Genomic DNA, 16,820 nt, shown 5'->3' on the forward strand with positions numbered 1-16,820 from the left:
TGGGGATGTTCTCAAGAAAAAGTCAGTGCCTCCTGTCCCAGCCCCTCAGCTGGGTGCTTATGCTGTGAGCCCTGTACCTGCCCCCCCACCCCGCCCCAGAGCTGCCCTCTGGCCTTGCTCAGCACCCAAGCTTCTCTTCCTGTCTGTGGGGCCCTCCGGCTCCTGGGTCTCTGCATGTGGGAGGTCTGTGCCTGGAAAGCTCCCTTTCTGGGCAGCTGTAATTCCTGGATCTCCTGGCTCACAGGTGAGATGCCTGGAGGAACGGGTCTGGGGTTGCTGAGTTTCTGCAGCCTGTGAATGAGGGTTTGGAGGCAGCTCCTGCTTTGGATCTAAGCCTCGTCCCTGGAGTGGAACATCCAGGCCAGAACTCACTCTGCAGTGTTTCTGCCTATCCGCCCGTTCTCAGCACCTGCCCTGCTGGGCTCTAAGCTCTCAGGGGTGAGTGGGCAGCCACGGAAGGGCCTCTGGCCTGCGGTTTGCTTTACTGTGGATTCCACTTCTGGAGGCTGCAGGAGTGGCCGCCTGGAATCACAGAGACCACGGGACAGAGCTCTAGTCTCCCGCCAGAGGGTCCTGAAAACCCTGAGGAAGTGCGATTTTGTGTGAAACTGAGTGGGCAGGAGGGGTGAGGAGAGACCCTGGGTGGGCTGGTGTGTGCTGGCCGCTAGCTGAGAAGGGCATCAGCTGTGGGCGCCCTCAACGCCTCCTACAGCACCCCATGGGCATGTCCTTATCTTTGCTAAAATCCCAGCAGGTAGCAGGGATCTTTCTCAGCTCCCTGGAGGAAGGATGCCCCCCCACCCCCACCCCGGCCTCAGACAGGCCGCCTCCTATCCCACAGCCCTGCCCTCCGGGGCCCTGAGCCAGACAGGGCTGCAGGTCCCCATGGGTCCATGGTGTCCTGTCCCCACATCTGGAGCAGTGCCGGCCTTGGCTGGTGATAGGCACTTGGCACGCGTTCGCTGACCTAGTAAACTTGTTTTCTATCCTGCGGGTTTTGTTCAGCTGCTTACAGATAGCCCTGCGTGAGCCCAGAACTGTTTCCCATGATGCAGAAGCCTGAGACCCTAACATGGCAGGTTGGGGAAGCACAGGCCAGCTGCTGGGGGACCTGCGTTCTTGTCCTAGGAGCACAGGGCTCTGGGGTGGCCCTGGAAGCCGAGGTGCTCGGGTGGAGCAAGGTGTTCAGTGGACAGAGCATCGTGTCCCCCACCCTGCCCTGGCTGGCCATGTGCTAGGGCTGAGCTCCTACAGCAGAGCCGGGATGGCTGAAGGGTTGCAGTGGTGACAGGGATGGATGCAGCAGGCATTCGGGAAGCCTCCTCTCTGCCCCCAGGCCTGTCCACTCCCTCATGCACTTGTCTGAGCAGCAGGGACTCGGTGCTCGCTAGGCCCAGTGCTTCCCTGAGCCTTTTCTATGCCTGGCCCACAGCACCTGCCAGCAGCCTCACACCCCTGCCCCTTCCCTGCCTTGGGGCCCAGCCTCTGGTGGTCAGTATACTACCTGCGGTCCTGCCTGGAGACCCAGAGTCTATATGGCAGGTGTTGCACTTCCCTGGCCCCCACGCGGAGGCTCCTTCACTTGTCTGACGATGCCTGTAAGCATTGACGGAGGGCCCTGCCCAGCCCCAGGTCCCCAGGGCCAAGATCTCTGTTAGATTCACCTGGGGTCCTGAGCTGCCCTCCACACTGACCCCTGTGTGTGCTTGTGACCATGTGCCTGTGGGGCCCATGAAAGCCTAGGGGCTGGAAGACAGGCCTGGACTTGGGCCCGAGCCAGAGGACGCTCAGATGCTGGCCAGCTAGCAGGCAGGAAGGGCTGTCACTGGGGATCCTTGGATGTGGGGTGCTGGCATTGGGCTGCCTCTGACCGGGCAGTTCTGACCCCAGATGGAGCTGTGTAGGTGTTGGTGGCTGCCCAACCAGACTGTGCCACCAGGCGTGTGACAAACACTAAGTGCGGATGTCTGGAACAACTGCTGTTGGACTGCACGGCAGATTCGTAAATTCAGAGCGAGTTACTGAAAGACGTTCTCCTTCTGCACAAGAGCCCGGGCCGGGTGAGCCGAGGTGGGGTCTGAGAGCTCCTTAGCAGAGGGGCCCAGGGTGCTGGGGAAGGTGGGCCGCTTGTGGGTTGAAAGAAAAAATAGCTGTTTTAGCAACGCTGTATTTAATTTTAGATTTGAGGAGAGAGCCAAGAAGAAATAGCCGGTATGTTGCAGTGAGCCTGGTCCTAGCAGGACAGGGTCCTCAGTCCCACAGGGCACAGGGGCACATGTGACTTCAGAGCGGGGAACGCGGGGAATGCTGGCAACCCAGGAGCAGGATGCCCCTCGATGTTCACCTGTGAGTGAGAGAAAGACAAGGGAGCCTGGTGTGGATTTGGCACAGGATCAATTAGAAGGACAGATCACACAGAGGAAGGCTGGTACCAGTGAAGGTGGGGCTGCCCCGGGGACACGACTGTGCTTATCCCTCCCCGCGCCACCTGCACCAGAGCTCTAGCCTCGCTCTGCTCCATCTTGTTGCGGAGCGGCCGCGTGTGACCACCACAGTTCAGAACACGGCTCTCCTATGTCCCACGTCCCAGGCGGCGTGTGGTTTGGGTCTCTATGTGCTCCATGTTTAGCACAGGTTGGGGGGAGCAGTGGGGACGTGTTCACGGGTTGGTTGGTGGGGTTTGCACCTGAGAAGTGTTGGGTCCAGCGCAGGTGCTCCCGGGGCCCTTCCCAGGCTCTGAGGCCAGGGTCTGTGCTAGCCGACAGCACTCCTGGGACAGCTGCTGTTCATTTTCTAAGTTCTCTAGAAAGGAAACAAGTGCACGTACCTATTTTGTCGCCATGTCAGGAAGTGGCCCCAGTAGCTTGAATCTGCACCATGTGGCCGCATCTCGCTCGAGCCAGGCTGAGGGTCAGGGGCCTTCACTTCCCAGCTTCAGGATATTTCTACCTGTTCTAAATCAGGATTCTCCAAAGGAATTTGCTTTAGGTTTTTAAAATAAGTTGCAAGAGAAGAGAGGATTCCCCAGGTCAGGTTTTCGTCCGTTTACCCCTCGTTGCCCTGGCCATCTTTCTGCAGGACCTGTGCATCCCATCTCTCCTCTCCTCATGGGGGGATCCAGGGAGGACCAGACCAGCCTTCTAGGGTACTGTTGGAGGAAATCACCCAGCCCTGGAAACAGGGTGCCCTCCATCCACCCCTGAGCTGCAGTGTAGGCTGGTCTCAGGAGACGAGGCCCTACTACAGCCCCATCTGCATCTTGCTCGGCTGGGCCTGCCATGGGGCTCCCACAGGGTCTGCGTGCTGATTGGGACACATGGATTCCCTTGTCATGTCTCCCCCAGAACAACAGCCCTGGAGGACTGCGATCCTGGGGCGTCCCTTCAGCTGCTTTGGGTGTCAGGCTGGGAGCACCGCCAGGTCTGGCACTTGTGCTCCTCGGCCCTGAGAACCCGTCCTGGTGGCAGCGGGCAGACCTGCAGGCCAGCGTGCAGACGCTTGTCCTCACACTTGGTGCCTGTGCTCCCTCCACAGCCCCCCGTTAACCAGGGTCCACTCGCCCCCGGCCCCACACCCGTGAATGACTGTCAACCTTGCATACACGCGGTCAGGCCAGCCATCCTTGAAAATTGTTCCTTTACAACATAGAAATCTAACTGACGGGAAGATAAGAGTTTTGTCTTGTTTTGTGTCTTCTCTCTGTGAGTGATGGTCACCTTGGGAATCTGTCTCCATGCCCCGAGGCCCTGAAGGCTTCTCCCTCTGGCTGGCTGCTGGCACCTGTCACACAGGCGACCTTTGGCTCACTGTTCCCTGGTGCCACCCCTGGGTGATATCCAGCTTGGCTGCTACCAGCAACGCCCGCGCAAGCAGCTCCCCGGGGAGCTGGACCTGGGCCTGCCAGCTGGCCAGGCGCACACAGGCCAAAATTGAGGTGTCACCACAGTGCGTAGCGTATAGCAGTGTTGTCACACAGCTTTGTGGGGCCAGCCCCGAGCTGCAGTGGCTCCCAGAGTCTTGGGAGACCTGGCCTCTGCCAGAACCGGGGGGATCCTGGGCTTGGCTTTCTGCCTCCTTGTGGCAATGGGGCCAAGCACTGGCCACAGACACACAGGGCTGGTGCCTCTGGCCGTCCACTGTCTCCTCCCCGAGCGCCAGGAGTGGTTTGCAGACTGAGGGTCGACTGGGCACTCCACATATGTGAGCATGATGTGTCTCTGTTCCTGTGAGCGTGGTTTTCAGAGGCTGGCCTGGGCTTTATGCACCTGCATCCACGGCAGAAGGTGCTCCCTATGCGCTCCTGTTTTCTCTAGTTGCATGGGGAGTGCATTTCTCTTCAATGTGTCTGTCAGTGTTTCCATAGCCTTTGGAATCGTGATAATTATTCTTTTCCACAATTAAAGCGCACTGGCATTGGAACCCAGCCTCGGGAGCATTGTCCCTGCAGCCTGCCCGCCACTGTGCCCCATGCAGTGATGACAGCACCCACTGCGCAGCCCATTGCTCACTGTGTGCTGTCACTCAGCCCCTGTGTCCTTCAGGCCATGGACACCTTTTCTTTCAGAGCTATCACACTGACCCCCTCAAGCTTCCTGTGTGCATCTCCTGCCTGCAGGTGCTGTGTCAGCAGCTCATATGGCTGCCTGGGGTCCCTTGCACGTCACCTTTCCAGTGTGCATCCTGGCATGCAGGGCATCTCAGCTCATGGCCAGCCCGTCTACTCCCAGCAAGGCCACGTTCCACACAGTGACTAGCTAGGCTCGGGGACAGCATGAGTGCAAGTGCACTTAGGTCCTTTGTCTCTTAAATGGCATGTCGGCAGTTGTGTGTTGTTGTGAAACAAGGTCCTGGACCAGCTTGTGTGATGATGATGTCAGTGGCCTTGGTGGAGAGGAGCAGCTGCCAGGTGAGCGTAGGCTGGGGCACTGTGACCAGAGGTGCCTTCTGTGGAGAGTTGCAGATGGTGAATTAGGGCCCATGTGCACACCTGCAAGTCGGTGAATGTTTCTCACAAGAACCGGAATTGTCTTTCACACATCTTGTCATGGCAGAGCGGAGACACACCGTGTATCTGATGGGCTTACTGATACCACAGGCAGCAGCTTTAGCCACAGGCATTTATTTCTCCCGGACCCCGAGGCTGGACATTGGAGACCCAGGCGCCTCCCTCTACCCAGTCCTCCCACTTCGGTGTGGGGAATCCTTCCCTGAGCCTTCACACATGCATATCTACCCCCCCCCCCCCCCCCCCCCCCCCCCCCCCGTGTGTCTGCAACCTAATCTCTTCTTAAGAAGACACCTGCTGTGGGGAATTAGGGTCCACTCTACAGACTTACTTTACCTTAATCACCTTTTAAAGGGCCTGTCTTCAAATACAGCCACATTCTGAAGTCCTGGGGGACACACAGGTTGGCTCCTAATACCAAAGCAGAGAAGCTGTAATGACTGTGCCTGCCCCCCACCGCCGCAGCAGTCACCGGCTTTGGCGAGGCCACCCTCGTCTCATAGACACCCATGCCCCTCCCACCCCCGGTCATGTGGAAGTGAAGCCCAAGCTTCACCATTTCACACTGAAACGCTCCAGAGGGTGTCTGCATCCCAAGGTGGAGGACGGATCATGCTTGCCCCACACCCGCTGGAGCCTCTACACGGGCTCTTAGCCATGTGCATCTGCATCGATCCCAGCGAGCCACACACCCTCACATGCTCCGCTGCAGGGCCCCTTCCAGCTCTTGATTATTTACTTTTCCTTACACTGTATTTGGGGTGTTTGTCCTGGAGAGGCTTCTGGTCTGCATTTTGCTAATTGCTCCCCACCCCCCACTGTCTTCCATGTTTTCTGGAAAGTGGTCCTTGACCCAGAACTCAAGAGCTTCCATTTGTTGGGTTGTCGTGCAGCACCTCCATACAGGTTCCAGCATGTGTGTGTGTTCCCAAGTGCACAGGCCCCTCATCATGTGGGTGTGCGTGAGTGGTGAGGTTCTGGGGGCCTGTGGGAACGCTCCTATGTCCACCCCTTGGCTGCCCCAAGGACAGTCTCATAGGACAGCATGATACCTGATTTCCCCATTGGCCAGAGTCACACTCAGGAGCCTACATCCCTCCAAAGGTGACCAGTGAGGTGGGTGCGTGCAGATGTGTGCATGTGCCTGAGATGGTGGACACATGGTTGGGATGATGGACACGTGGTGTGCCTGGGATGATGGACTCATCATTGGAATGATGAGGACATGGGACACATGGTTAAGTTGACGGATGCATTGTCGGGATGAAAGACGCATGGCTGGGATGGTAGACACATTGTGTGCCCAGGATGATGGACGCATGGTCGGGATGATGGATGCGTGGTTTGCCTGAGATGATGGACACATGGTCAGGATGATGGACACGTGGTTGGGATGCTGGATGTGTGGTCGGGATGGTGGACGCATGGTGGGAGCTCATGTGAAGTTCCCACCTGTGCATTCATTGTTCTTGTTGGCACTCAGATCGCTGTCCACCGTGGGGGCTCCTGAGCCCAGGGGCCTCTGCTGCCTTTTCCTGGGCTTAGCTGTACCACAACTGTCCCAGGCTCTCTTCCCCATTTTCTGCCACCTGCCTGGTATTGGTTTTGCTCAAGAGCCCTGGTTCCTTCAGGCAGGAAACAACGTTTAGAGACACTGGGCAGTTGTGACGTTCCCCCTGCACTTAGGTGGTTCACCACTCGGCCTGCTGCACCAGAGACCCTAGATGGCATGTGCCAGGTTAGGAGGTCTGCTCCACAACTCAGGAACCGTGAGGTTGTGTGTCCACATCTGTTCACGGTAACCCCTTCCTGAGGGACAGTGTGTCGTAGCCAACTTCAAGGAGCATGAAACCTCACTCAGCTGGGTGAGATACAGGTTCTCCTGGAAGCGGGTTATAAACCTTCGGCTCACAGGAGGGGCAGCCACACAGTTTATGTGACCTGATGCTTTTGAGGGAGATGGGGTTCCTGACAGGGACCATCAAGCTGCAGCCATCGGAGCTTCCCAGAGGGACAAAAGACAGCATGTCCAGCCTTGCCGCCGGTTACCATGCCTTCCGAGCTCCCAGCCACAGTGGCCTAGAGACAGCACAACACTCCCTTTCGTCTGCTTTGTTTTCCAGTCCAGCCAAGACTTTGTACAAACATCTCTTCGGTGATCGTGGTCTTTCCTGTGGTCCCAGCACACATGAGAACGCCCATGCAGCTGACCCGGCTGCCCTGGTTGTTGTCCTGTGGCTGGAAGCACTGAGTCTTCTCGGACAGGCTGAGGCACTTGGGCCGGTTTGCACAGAGCGTGGTGGAAGTGTGGATGCCGGAAGGCCAGAGGCCTGGCAGGGGTGGACACAGGCAACAGAGCCCGTGAAGACAAGTGGGCCAGAAGGTGAGGAGAACAGGAGGGTCTGAGTGGGGAGCAGCCTAGAGCCCAGGACAAGGGGCCAGAACCCAAGAAGGTTCTGGAAGGAGCTGCAAGAAGCCTTCCAAGTCCTGTCCTCCTAGGGACAGTTTCTCTCCGCTCCAGGGTGGGGCCGAGCCTGGTGGAAAGCACGCAGGCCCCCTGGCTGGGCAAGGTGAGGGCAAAGTCCTGGGGTCCCAGGGAGCAGCCCTGAAACACATGGGGTCTTAGCCCTGGCAGCCGGTCCCTCCCATCCTCTGTGGGCTCCTGGGCACGCTTGCCTCCCCCCAGCAGTTCACACAGCACTCCGTGGGTGTGTGCCTGCATGCCAGGCCGAGTCACTGCAGCTCTGTGGCTCCCTCTCAAGCCACGTCCACGTTGTCTCCACCTGCCTGCTCATCACATCCTGGGAGGCTTGTCCATTTGCAGAGGGTGGAAGGCTGTGTTGGTCGCTCACAGGTCCTTTCCCCACTTACTGTGAGGCTCAGAAACCAGAGTGTGCTCTCCCAGGAGTAGAGATGAGCAGGTGTGTGAATGCGTCGCCTGCTGTGTCCCATGTGGAGTGGCCAAGCGAACCCCGCAGCTGGTGGCCAGCCGCAGGAACCCATGCTGCTAAGTAAGCAGCGTAAAGAGTGGCACTCAGGGCACTGGGCAGGGCCTGGTCACACTGTGTGGCCCATCAGCACTTCTGGCGCTGCCCCCCCTCTGGGACCCCTTGAGCCCCATCACCATCTGTGGTTCTCCGATACGTGGGGTCGGGCTGGACATCATGTGCTCCCCTGGAACCCTGGAGATATGTTCTGTGTCATAGGAACTGCCTGGGAGTGAAGTCGGCTGCAAAGAGGGTGTGTGGGGTCACAACACATGGTGAGCAGCCTCGTGGCCACACCTGCTGCACATGATGGGCTTTCTGAGATGCTCTGTTAGCATATTTGCCACCTGTCCATGTTCTCTGAGGGCGTGGGCCCAAGGCCCTACTAGCCGTCCATGGCCATAAGCAGCGAACCATTTGGTGACTTCACTGTGGGGTTAAAATGTCACGTAGACAAAGCTGTGTTTTAGGTGTGAATATTGAGAAAGACAACATACCTGAAGATAACTGTGGGGTTTTGACCTCAGGAGGTTAACGGTAACGGAGTTTTCAGAGAGAGAGAGAGAGAAGTCTGTAGGAGCTGAAATGAACGTGACTGAGTGGTCACAGTAGGAATTGTAAACACACCCAGACTGGGCTCAGTAAACAGAGGCATGAGCTAGAAGAACATCTGTCAACAGGCTGAAGACTTGCAGAGGCACAAACCGCATTACGTGTGCAGAGGCGGCTTCATTCATCCTGTAAACACACACATGCTGGGGAAGTATTTGGGAGAGAAACAAATCTGCTGGGGACTTTCAGAGATTTTCTCTGATGAAACCCCTGAAGTGAGTTCAAGCAAAAGTAGAGAATCTAGATAAACAGTAAAAAATATATATATTTAAAAATATATATATGCATTAACATTTTTTTAAATTAAAAATATACATATATATACATATATGTGTGTGTGTGTATATATGTATATTTCAAACAATGAAGAGATGTTTATTTTAGTTGCAATTCCCCTAAAGAGCTGCTGGCTGGTGTGTGGACGTGAGCACGGGGCGTGCCCGGAAGCTGTGGGTCAGGACGCCCCAGCCCAGCCCCAGACACATGCCAGCCAGCAGACTCCGCCGCTCCAGAGAAAACAAACGCCAGCAAAGGCCACCCAGCATGGGCACTGAGGTTTTCGTGTTGGAAAGGCCATGGGAGCAGTGCATCGCATACGTGGGCTGAGTGAGCAAAACACGTTATCTCCCTCATCTCCCCCCTTGGTGCAGGAAGGATGGCGGTGAGATTTGGCACATCTGTGACTTGGACGCATGCAGCTCTCAGAACCCCAGGGGCGGGAAGGGACGTTGCCGTCAGAGAATATTTGCTACGACCTCTAGTGAGTAGGCTCCTATTAAGAAACACCGTGACCAGCGTCAGCCACCACATGCAGATCTGATGAGGCTGTTCCTGCTCTGCCTGCAGGTTCTGGCCAGGGCGATGCCTGGGATGGGGGCTGGGAGGACAAGGCCGGCACCAGGGCCGCTCTGTATGCCGTCGCCCGCAGGACCTGTGGTTATGCAGAGCTGCGAGGGGCCCTGGGCAGCTGCACGCTGTGGGGAGCGGTTGGGACTTGGGATGAGCTGGAGTGCAAGGTGAACGCCAGGTTTACAAGATGTTGGGAAAAAGTGTGGCATGTTCATTCATCATTTTTGTATTGAGTCATGCTGAAATGGTAGTATTTCAGGTACACAAATGATCTTACATTAATTTAATCAGCTTTCTATGTTTTAAATGTGGCCGGTAGCTTAAAATTAGGTCCATGGCTCTCATCGTGTACCTCTTGGGCAGTGCTGGTCTTAGTAGAGGAACAGGAGAAGCTGCAGAGGCTCTGTGGGGCCAGTCAGCACGGCTCAGGTGTGGGTAACAGGGACCCAGCCAGGTGAGCGGCCATGGGGTGCCATGGCCTGGTCAGCCAAGCCACTGGGAGACTCACCGTGCACCATCTCCCAGCCTATCTTTTCTGTCTTCTCTGCACCAAAACCTGCATATTTGAAGTATGTATTACTGCAAATAGTTATAAATTGCATCTGTTGTTCATAAATCCCTTGTAAATTTTAAGTTTTGTCGTCCGCCCCCTGCCGCATTTCCTTATTGACTACCTGAGATTGAGTTCATCTGAGAAGCACCATTCCTGAGCATGTGCCCCCAGGTCAGGGCCAGAACGTGGCTTTGTGCATAAGACTCAGCCATCTGTACCCCACGACGCTCCCTGCCATGGCCCCTCTGGTAGACCCACATGTCTATCCTGCCCCCACCCCATGTTTGGAGCCGCCACCCTCACCGTGGGCCCACCCAATCCCCACAGAGGCCCTCCCATGGCCCCATCCCAACCAGACCCGTGGGGGCTGTACCATCTTCTCTGCTGGGCTCCTGCCCATGACTTCCTGGGGCTGCGGAGTCACCTGGAGTCCCTGGTCATCCCTGGGGTCCAAAGTCCATCTCACCAGCTCTGTACGTGCTATCTCACTGCATGGCAGCCCTGTGCTCTGTGGAGACTCAGAAGCCAGGAGCAGGGAGCTCGTGCCAGAGGAGCTCGGGTATGGGAAGCAGGCGCCGGGATCAGGGCAAGTTCCACCATCCGTTTGCCATCCCCACACAGGGGACTTGAGGCTGAGTGGGAAGGAAGGGTCCCAGCATCACGGCCTCAGACCCTCAGTGGGACATCCTGGCCACTCACCCCACCATCGTGGGAGGGCAGTGCCCTGGACCTGGGGTGGGCACGGCGTTCCACACAAGGACCTGGGGCTGGCCTTGCATGCAGAGTCCAGAGGACTGGTGCCCTGGAGACTGATCTAACGACGACCTCACCTCTTTCTTCCCAGATTGCCTTCATGACTCTGACGCTCTTCCCCATCCGGCTGCTGCTCGCTGTTACGATGATGCTGCTTGCGTGGCCCTTCACGTTCTTCGCTACGCTGGGATCCTCAGAGAGGGAACCCGAACAGCCCCCGGCCATGTGGCGGAAGTAAGTCCCTGTGTGCAGGTGCTCTGACATGCAGGGTCATGGAGCCCCTTGCTCTTGCTCATGCCCATGGCTTGTCCCGTCCATCTTCCCCTTCCTGGGCCCAGAGCACCCCAAGGTGTCCTCCCCTGGCCAGGACACTGGGATGGTTGCTTCCATTCCCTGCACACTTCTGTCCTGGTCCTGCAAGCCATGGGGCCACTGTGAGCATGACCTCAGCACAGAGGCTCCCCACATGTTTGCACCACCCCGGCCCTGCAAGGCTGAGTATCAGCCAGCATCTGTTCTGTTTGCCGGTCTACTCTCTGCAGGGTCGAATGTCTCTCCTTGCTTCATAGATCTAGAAATTCCCTTGCATCTACTTGTTGAATATTCATAAAGCATAGCCATCTACAGACAGATGTGTTTTGAATATGTTTTTCTGAAAATTTATTTGAGAAAGAGAGAGAACACGTGATTGCACACAAGCAGGGGGAGGGGGGAGGGGGGAGGGAGGAGTGAGGGGGAGAGAAAGAATCCCAAGCAGACTTCCCTCAGAGCCCAGAGCCGGATATGGGCTCAATCCCAGGATCCAGAGATCATGACCTGAGCCCGAATCCAGAGTCACTCAGGTGCCCCATGTTACGAATATATCTTAACTAGAGACCCAACGTGGACCTCAAAAAGTTAAATCAGAATAGTTTCTTGTTTCTTCCGAAAGCTGTTCTTAAAGTATGTACCATTAGTAAACGAGAATGCCGAGATACCGTGAGGACTTTGAGAAGTACTTGCAGCATCTCGAAGCTGTCGTTTCTGTTGTAAACCAAGAGTTCTGTGGTTGTCCACACCTTAACACCTGTCCTCAACCACAGGGTCCTTGGACAGTTGATGCAGCAGCAGAAATATCATCAGGCTAGTGCAGGGGGGTCTGCTAAACCCAGGCCAAATCCAGCCACTACCTGTTTTTATAAATAGTTTTACTGGAACTGAGCTACACCCACTCATTTAGGTACCATCCAGGACGGCTTTCACGGAGGGTGGGGTAGTTTATGGCGGAGGCTGTGTGGCCCACAAAGCCTAAAATATTTGCTCCTGGCCCTTTATGGGTTTAGCAGACCAGCTCAGTCCTCCTTCCCCTAGGAAGTCCCTGACCTGCAGGAACACAATGCCCATGAGAGACAGGTGGGAATCTCCCGATGTGTGCCTGCCACAGGCATACATGACAGGTATGCAGGGCATGTCCATTCATGGGTTTGCTGAGCCCATGGGAGTGTGATGTGGCCATGCTTGGGGACAGTCCAGGTAACCAGGGACCCCTCACGTGAGGTCTCCATGTGTGCTGTTTACAGTGTTCACGTTCCTAGACCACTTCAGTGTCAGAGGAACCATAGTCCTCTTCCTCCCAAGACCCGAAGACAGGCCATGATCTGTTCCCGTTCTGTCCCCAGCACAGTGCATGGCCTGGGGGTGCTAGGACATAGGCCCTGGGAGGCGGGGGCTGTGAGGGAGTGAGTGTAGGAGCACCCGGGGAAGGCTGCTTGGCATCCTGTCAGCCGTGGTCACCTGCAGGCACTGAGGTCATCACTGGTGTTCCAGTCCTCCTTCTGCCTTTATGAATTTCTTATCTTAACTCTCTTTGAAGAGCATGTTTTACTGTAAGCGTTTTTTTTTAATGTTTTAGCCTTAAAATACGAATTTAATATCAAATATATAGTCATACAAAATTAAATCTAGAGCAGATAGGAATCAGAATTTCAATTTTGTTAGGTTGAGAATCCATAGCTATAAAAGCAGATTTTACAGTTTTTAACAAGTGGCAAGTGATTTGATTAAAAGTTTGGGGTTTAGCCATAGGGTAGCACTGCCTCCTGGCACTTTTTCTCTTAATTCCTTATTTCTTCTGCTCTCTTCTTGAGCTGGGCTCCCCTCTTCTGTTCACTCACCCAACTGCAGATTCCATCTTTCCAAAGTGCAGGACTCTGGGCTGTTCTGCGTTTCCCCGTGCCAGCTCCATGCAACTCTGCTTGGCTCGTTGGATGACACATGGGCCACAGCAGCCTGGCCCCAGCAGCACTGCTCCCAGGTGCCTCGTGTGTCTGTAGCGTGTCTGAGAAGTGGCCCTCGGCGGCAAGATGTAGATGTCTGAGGTTTCGTGAGAGCTCTGGGTGTCTGTGTCCATGGAGACTGCACATCACTGTGTGCATATCTGTATGAGTGTGTACGTGTGTATGTTGTGCAATCATGTATATGTGCCTATGAGGGTGTGCAGACATGTGCATGTGTACATGTGTGTATTTGTGTCCAAGCATGTGCTTATGTGTATATGTGTAGATGAATGTGCATATGTGAGTATATGTGCATAGTGTGAGCATGCACATATGTATGTGTATGAATATGTGTGAGCGTGTGCACGTGTGTAATGCGTGTGTATACATATATATGCACTGTGAGCATGCACATATGTATGTGTGTACATGTGGGCAAGGATGTGTGTCTAAATATGTGCATGTATATATGCATGTGTGCAGGCATGTGTATGTGAGCATTGCATGCATATATATGTGCACTGTGTCTATACAACCACGTATATGCACATATGTCTGTGGGGGCATGTGTCTGTGTCTATGTGAGCATATGCACATGTGTGCATGTGTATGAGTATGGGCATGTGTGAGCATGTGCATGAGTATGCACGTATTTGTGTGTGCATGTATATGCATGCACGCACATGTGCATGTGTGCACGCATGTGTGTGTACGAGCCATACACAGCCCTCAGGGTCTCCACGCAGCAGTATTTTTCAGGAACTCCGTGCACAGCCCTGAGCTGGGTCTGGTGCTCAGGGGGAGACTAAGAACAGTCACCACTCAGCTCCCTACAGGAGAGCACGGTGACAAAGTGCCTGATTGAGGGCTCAAGAGTCAGCTGGCAGGTGCAGAGTTCCACACTGTGCAGAACTGTGCGGATTCCAGTAAATGGATGTTTCGTCAGGGAGGATTTTTGCTAAATATACATTAGTGTCCTTGAAACTTCATAAAATAAAAGCCTTGGGTTTTCAATGAAAAGAGGAAGGACAGAATTTCACAGAAGACATTTTACTTAAAGTTACTTTCAAACCACAAAGTAATGTAAAAACTGAAGCATCTTCTTGCGAAACCTCCGGGCAGGCTAACAGTGATGGTTGGTCCTCAGGGGCCTACCCTCGGCCAGCTCACCTGGTTAGACAGGGTGTCGTAGTTGGCTCCGACTGCTGTAACCACGTGCACCTGGGGGCTTAAACACAGAAAGTTCCGGAAGCTGGAAGTCGGGAATCAGCGCACCAGCTGATTGGGTTCCGGGCCTGCAGACAGTGCCCTCTGCTGTGCTCCCCAGTGGAGAGCTCTGGTCTCTCTCCTGCCAGGACACCAGTCCCGTCACATCACAGCCCTGCCCTCATGATTTCGTTTAACCTTATTTCGAGTCACAGCCAGACTCTAATGTTGCCTGTTACTAAAAGAAGAATGAGCCCTGAGCATAGCCTTCCGATTCTGCTCTCTCATGGTCTCGCTGCCTACTGGGTTTATGCTTCCCAGAGGGTCCCAGAGCCCCTGGTCCCCACAACGAGTGGCTCATCTGCTGGGTACAGTGCTCTTCTGCAAATCTTCTGGGCACGATCTGTCTCCTGGGCCTGGTTTTGGGGTTTTTCTTTTTCCTTATTTTTTCCTCCCAGATTTTCTGGCGTGTAGGTTTTTTTCTCAAAAAGAAAACGGGTGCATTTCACGTCTGAAAGTGCCTTGGTTCTGCCCTCACCGTTGATGGCTAGCAGTTGGGGGCTCGGAGCCACAGGCCTCAGATCTATAGCCCTAGCACTTCAGCCTCGGAGCTCAAGGAGCCTGCATGTGCTTCTCTGACTTGTGGGCTCTTCTCTGTGTCCTCAGGAATTTAAAAATTCTAGAAAGAAATTGTAGGAGTCTTACTTACATTCACTGTGCCCCGTGCCCTGGTTCTGAAGATCTAGGTCTTCCTGCCACCCTGAGAAACGAGTCTCCTCCCGCATGTAGTGTGTGCTCGGGACACACCTCTCCTCCTCCTGCGTCCCAGGGAACCAGCTGTCTGTGCCGGGGGGAGCCAGGATTTCCGAGGGCGCACACTCCCTCTTGCTGCCTTCACAGCACCCTGCCTTGTCCCAGGGCAGCCTGACGAGTGCAGACTCCCTGCCTGCGGGGACTCTGACACCCACGCTGTGTGTGTCCTGGGGTCAGAGTCCCTTCTCTACCAAGTGGCTGCTTCTGCTCATGACCTAGGTTCTTGGGTTCCCACCTGGGCACTGAATGCCAGGACACGGCAAAGGAGGGCATCCCTGTCCTGGCGCCCAGCTCAGCGCTCCCGGGAGGCGCTCCATAGGCACCTCAGGCTCATCGCGGGTGGCCTGTCCAAGGGTGAAAGGCCTTAGGGTTGCACAGGGCTGCGATGCACATGCAGGGCTTTGCTGAGAGACCGCATCCACAGGCTGGCTCTTCCCTGTGGGCGGCCTTGCTGGGGCGGGAATCTGTCCGGGATCTTGAGGGAATCCTTAGCTGTGGCGCATCCACTCCCACCGTTTCTGCTTAGAGATGTTTGGCCCTTTGACCTGAGGGGTGGTGGGGGTTTGGTCCCCACTTCCTGGGGCTGGCTCCTGCTCCCACGGCAGCCTCCCCCAAGCCTCGATTTGATCCATCTCCTCACGTATGTGCATGTGTCCTGATGATACGTGGCACACATGCAGACAAGTGCATTTAAAGCACACAGTTGGACAAGTAAGGACAGGTGCCCATCTTGCCCACTCGGTTCCGTGGTGGCCCGGCCCCCAGCACCTTGGTATGCAGCCACGTGCTGATGTTCACCATCCAGCAAGGGTCTTCTCAGGGTGGCTCCAGGAGGCCCAGTTCTCTCCCAGGGACTGGCTGCCACTCGGAGCTCTGGGCCTCACCTTCCAGAATTCTCTTGAGGGGTTTCCAACCCCCTTAGGGATCTGTCCAGTGAGGTTTCAGGCTGTATGTAGTCTGATCATCTGCAACCAAGTGAGAGGTGACACCTTCTCCCCGTGGACCACGGTGCATGCAGCCCTTGGCCACTTGCATGCTGAGCCCTCCACTCCCAAGCAGTTTCAGCGATACAGGTCTTCATCTAGCTGCAGCTGGTCACGGGCAACACTGGAGGGGATGTGCAAATTTAAATGTCCAAACTCCCGTATGTTTAAAAAACAAATAGGAAACCAATTCAGCTGATTATTACTTTCTTTTCCAAATTTATCGTCCATCTAGTTTCATCCAGAAGAGGCTTGTGTTAATAGCGTGACTTCTGATTCTGGGAGCTCGGCAGCCTGAGGGCCATGAGATGGGAGACCATCTCCATTGGTCTCTGCTCTGGTCTCAGCCTGACTTCACTTCCAATATTAATTGCATTTAGATATTTTAGTGAGTTGGTGTTTTTTTATTCGTTTAAAATCTACATATTTAGAATGCTACTAAACCACCTTCTAGCACATAAGGTACCTGTGTCTTCAACAGCGCCTGTGTCCTTGCTCTACTTACTGCACTCAGGAGTCAGTGTTTGTGCTGCTGCATCATGGAGCAGAGACCACACTTCTGTTTTCTTGAATAAATTAACAAAAAGGCATCTCGGTCCACGCTTAATATGGGGCTTCGGGGGGCACAGCATGGTTTTTGCCTCCTCTCTTCCGGATGACACAGTCGCGGCTCTTGCAGGGTTTGGAAGGGCCTGGAGTGTGGCCTGGATGACCCCCAGAGGTCAGCACTGAGCTTCCGGCACCCTCTCCCAGCGGTCAGCCTGGTGCCAGTGAGTTGCGCCAGCACAGAGCCCTTGATGCCCC

The 16,820-nt window shown here is 55.1% G+C and overlaps 1 protein-coding gene across 3 annotated transcripts in view; it reads left to right on the forward strand.

Moving 5' to 3' along the window:
* LPCAT1 (lysophosphatidylcholine acyltransferase 1) overlaps positions 1-16,820 on the forward strand; it is a 46,385-nt gene that overhangs the window by 6,603 nt on the left and 22,962 nt on the right. Inside the window, exons 1-2 of one of the 3 annotated variants that reach the window (XM_038583357.1) lie at positions 7,216-7,388; positions 10,851-10,993. In XM_038583357.1, the coding sequence (XP_038439285.1) occupies positions 10,860-10,993 (134 nt within the window). In that variant the 5' untranslated portion in view covers positions 7,216-7,388; positions 10,851-10,859. Of the gene's footprint in view, positions 1-7,215; positions 7,389-9,254; positions 9,365-10,850; positions 10,994-16,820 lie in introns of those variants that run through there. The other 2 variants (XM_038583356.1, XM_038583355.1) reach the window with 2 other exon arrangements.

Source organism: Canis lupus, chromosome 34, assembly GCF_011100685.1.
Source record: "Canis lupus familiaris isolate Mischka breed German Shepherd chromosome 34, alternate assembly UU_Cfam_GSD_1.0, whole genome shotgun sequence".
NCBI lineage: Eukaryota > Metazoa > Chordata > Mammalia > Carnivora > Canidae > Canis > Canis lupus.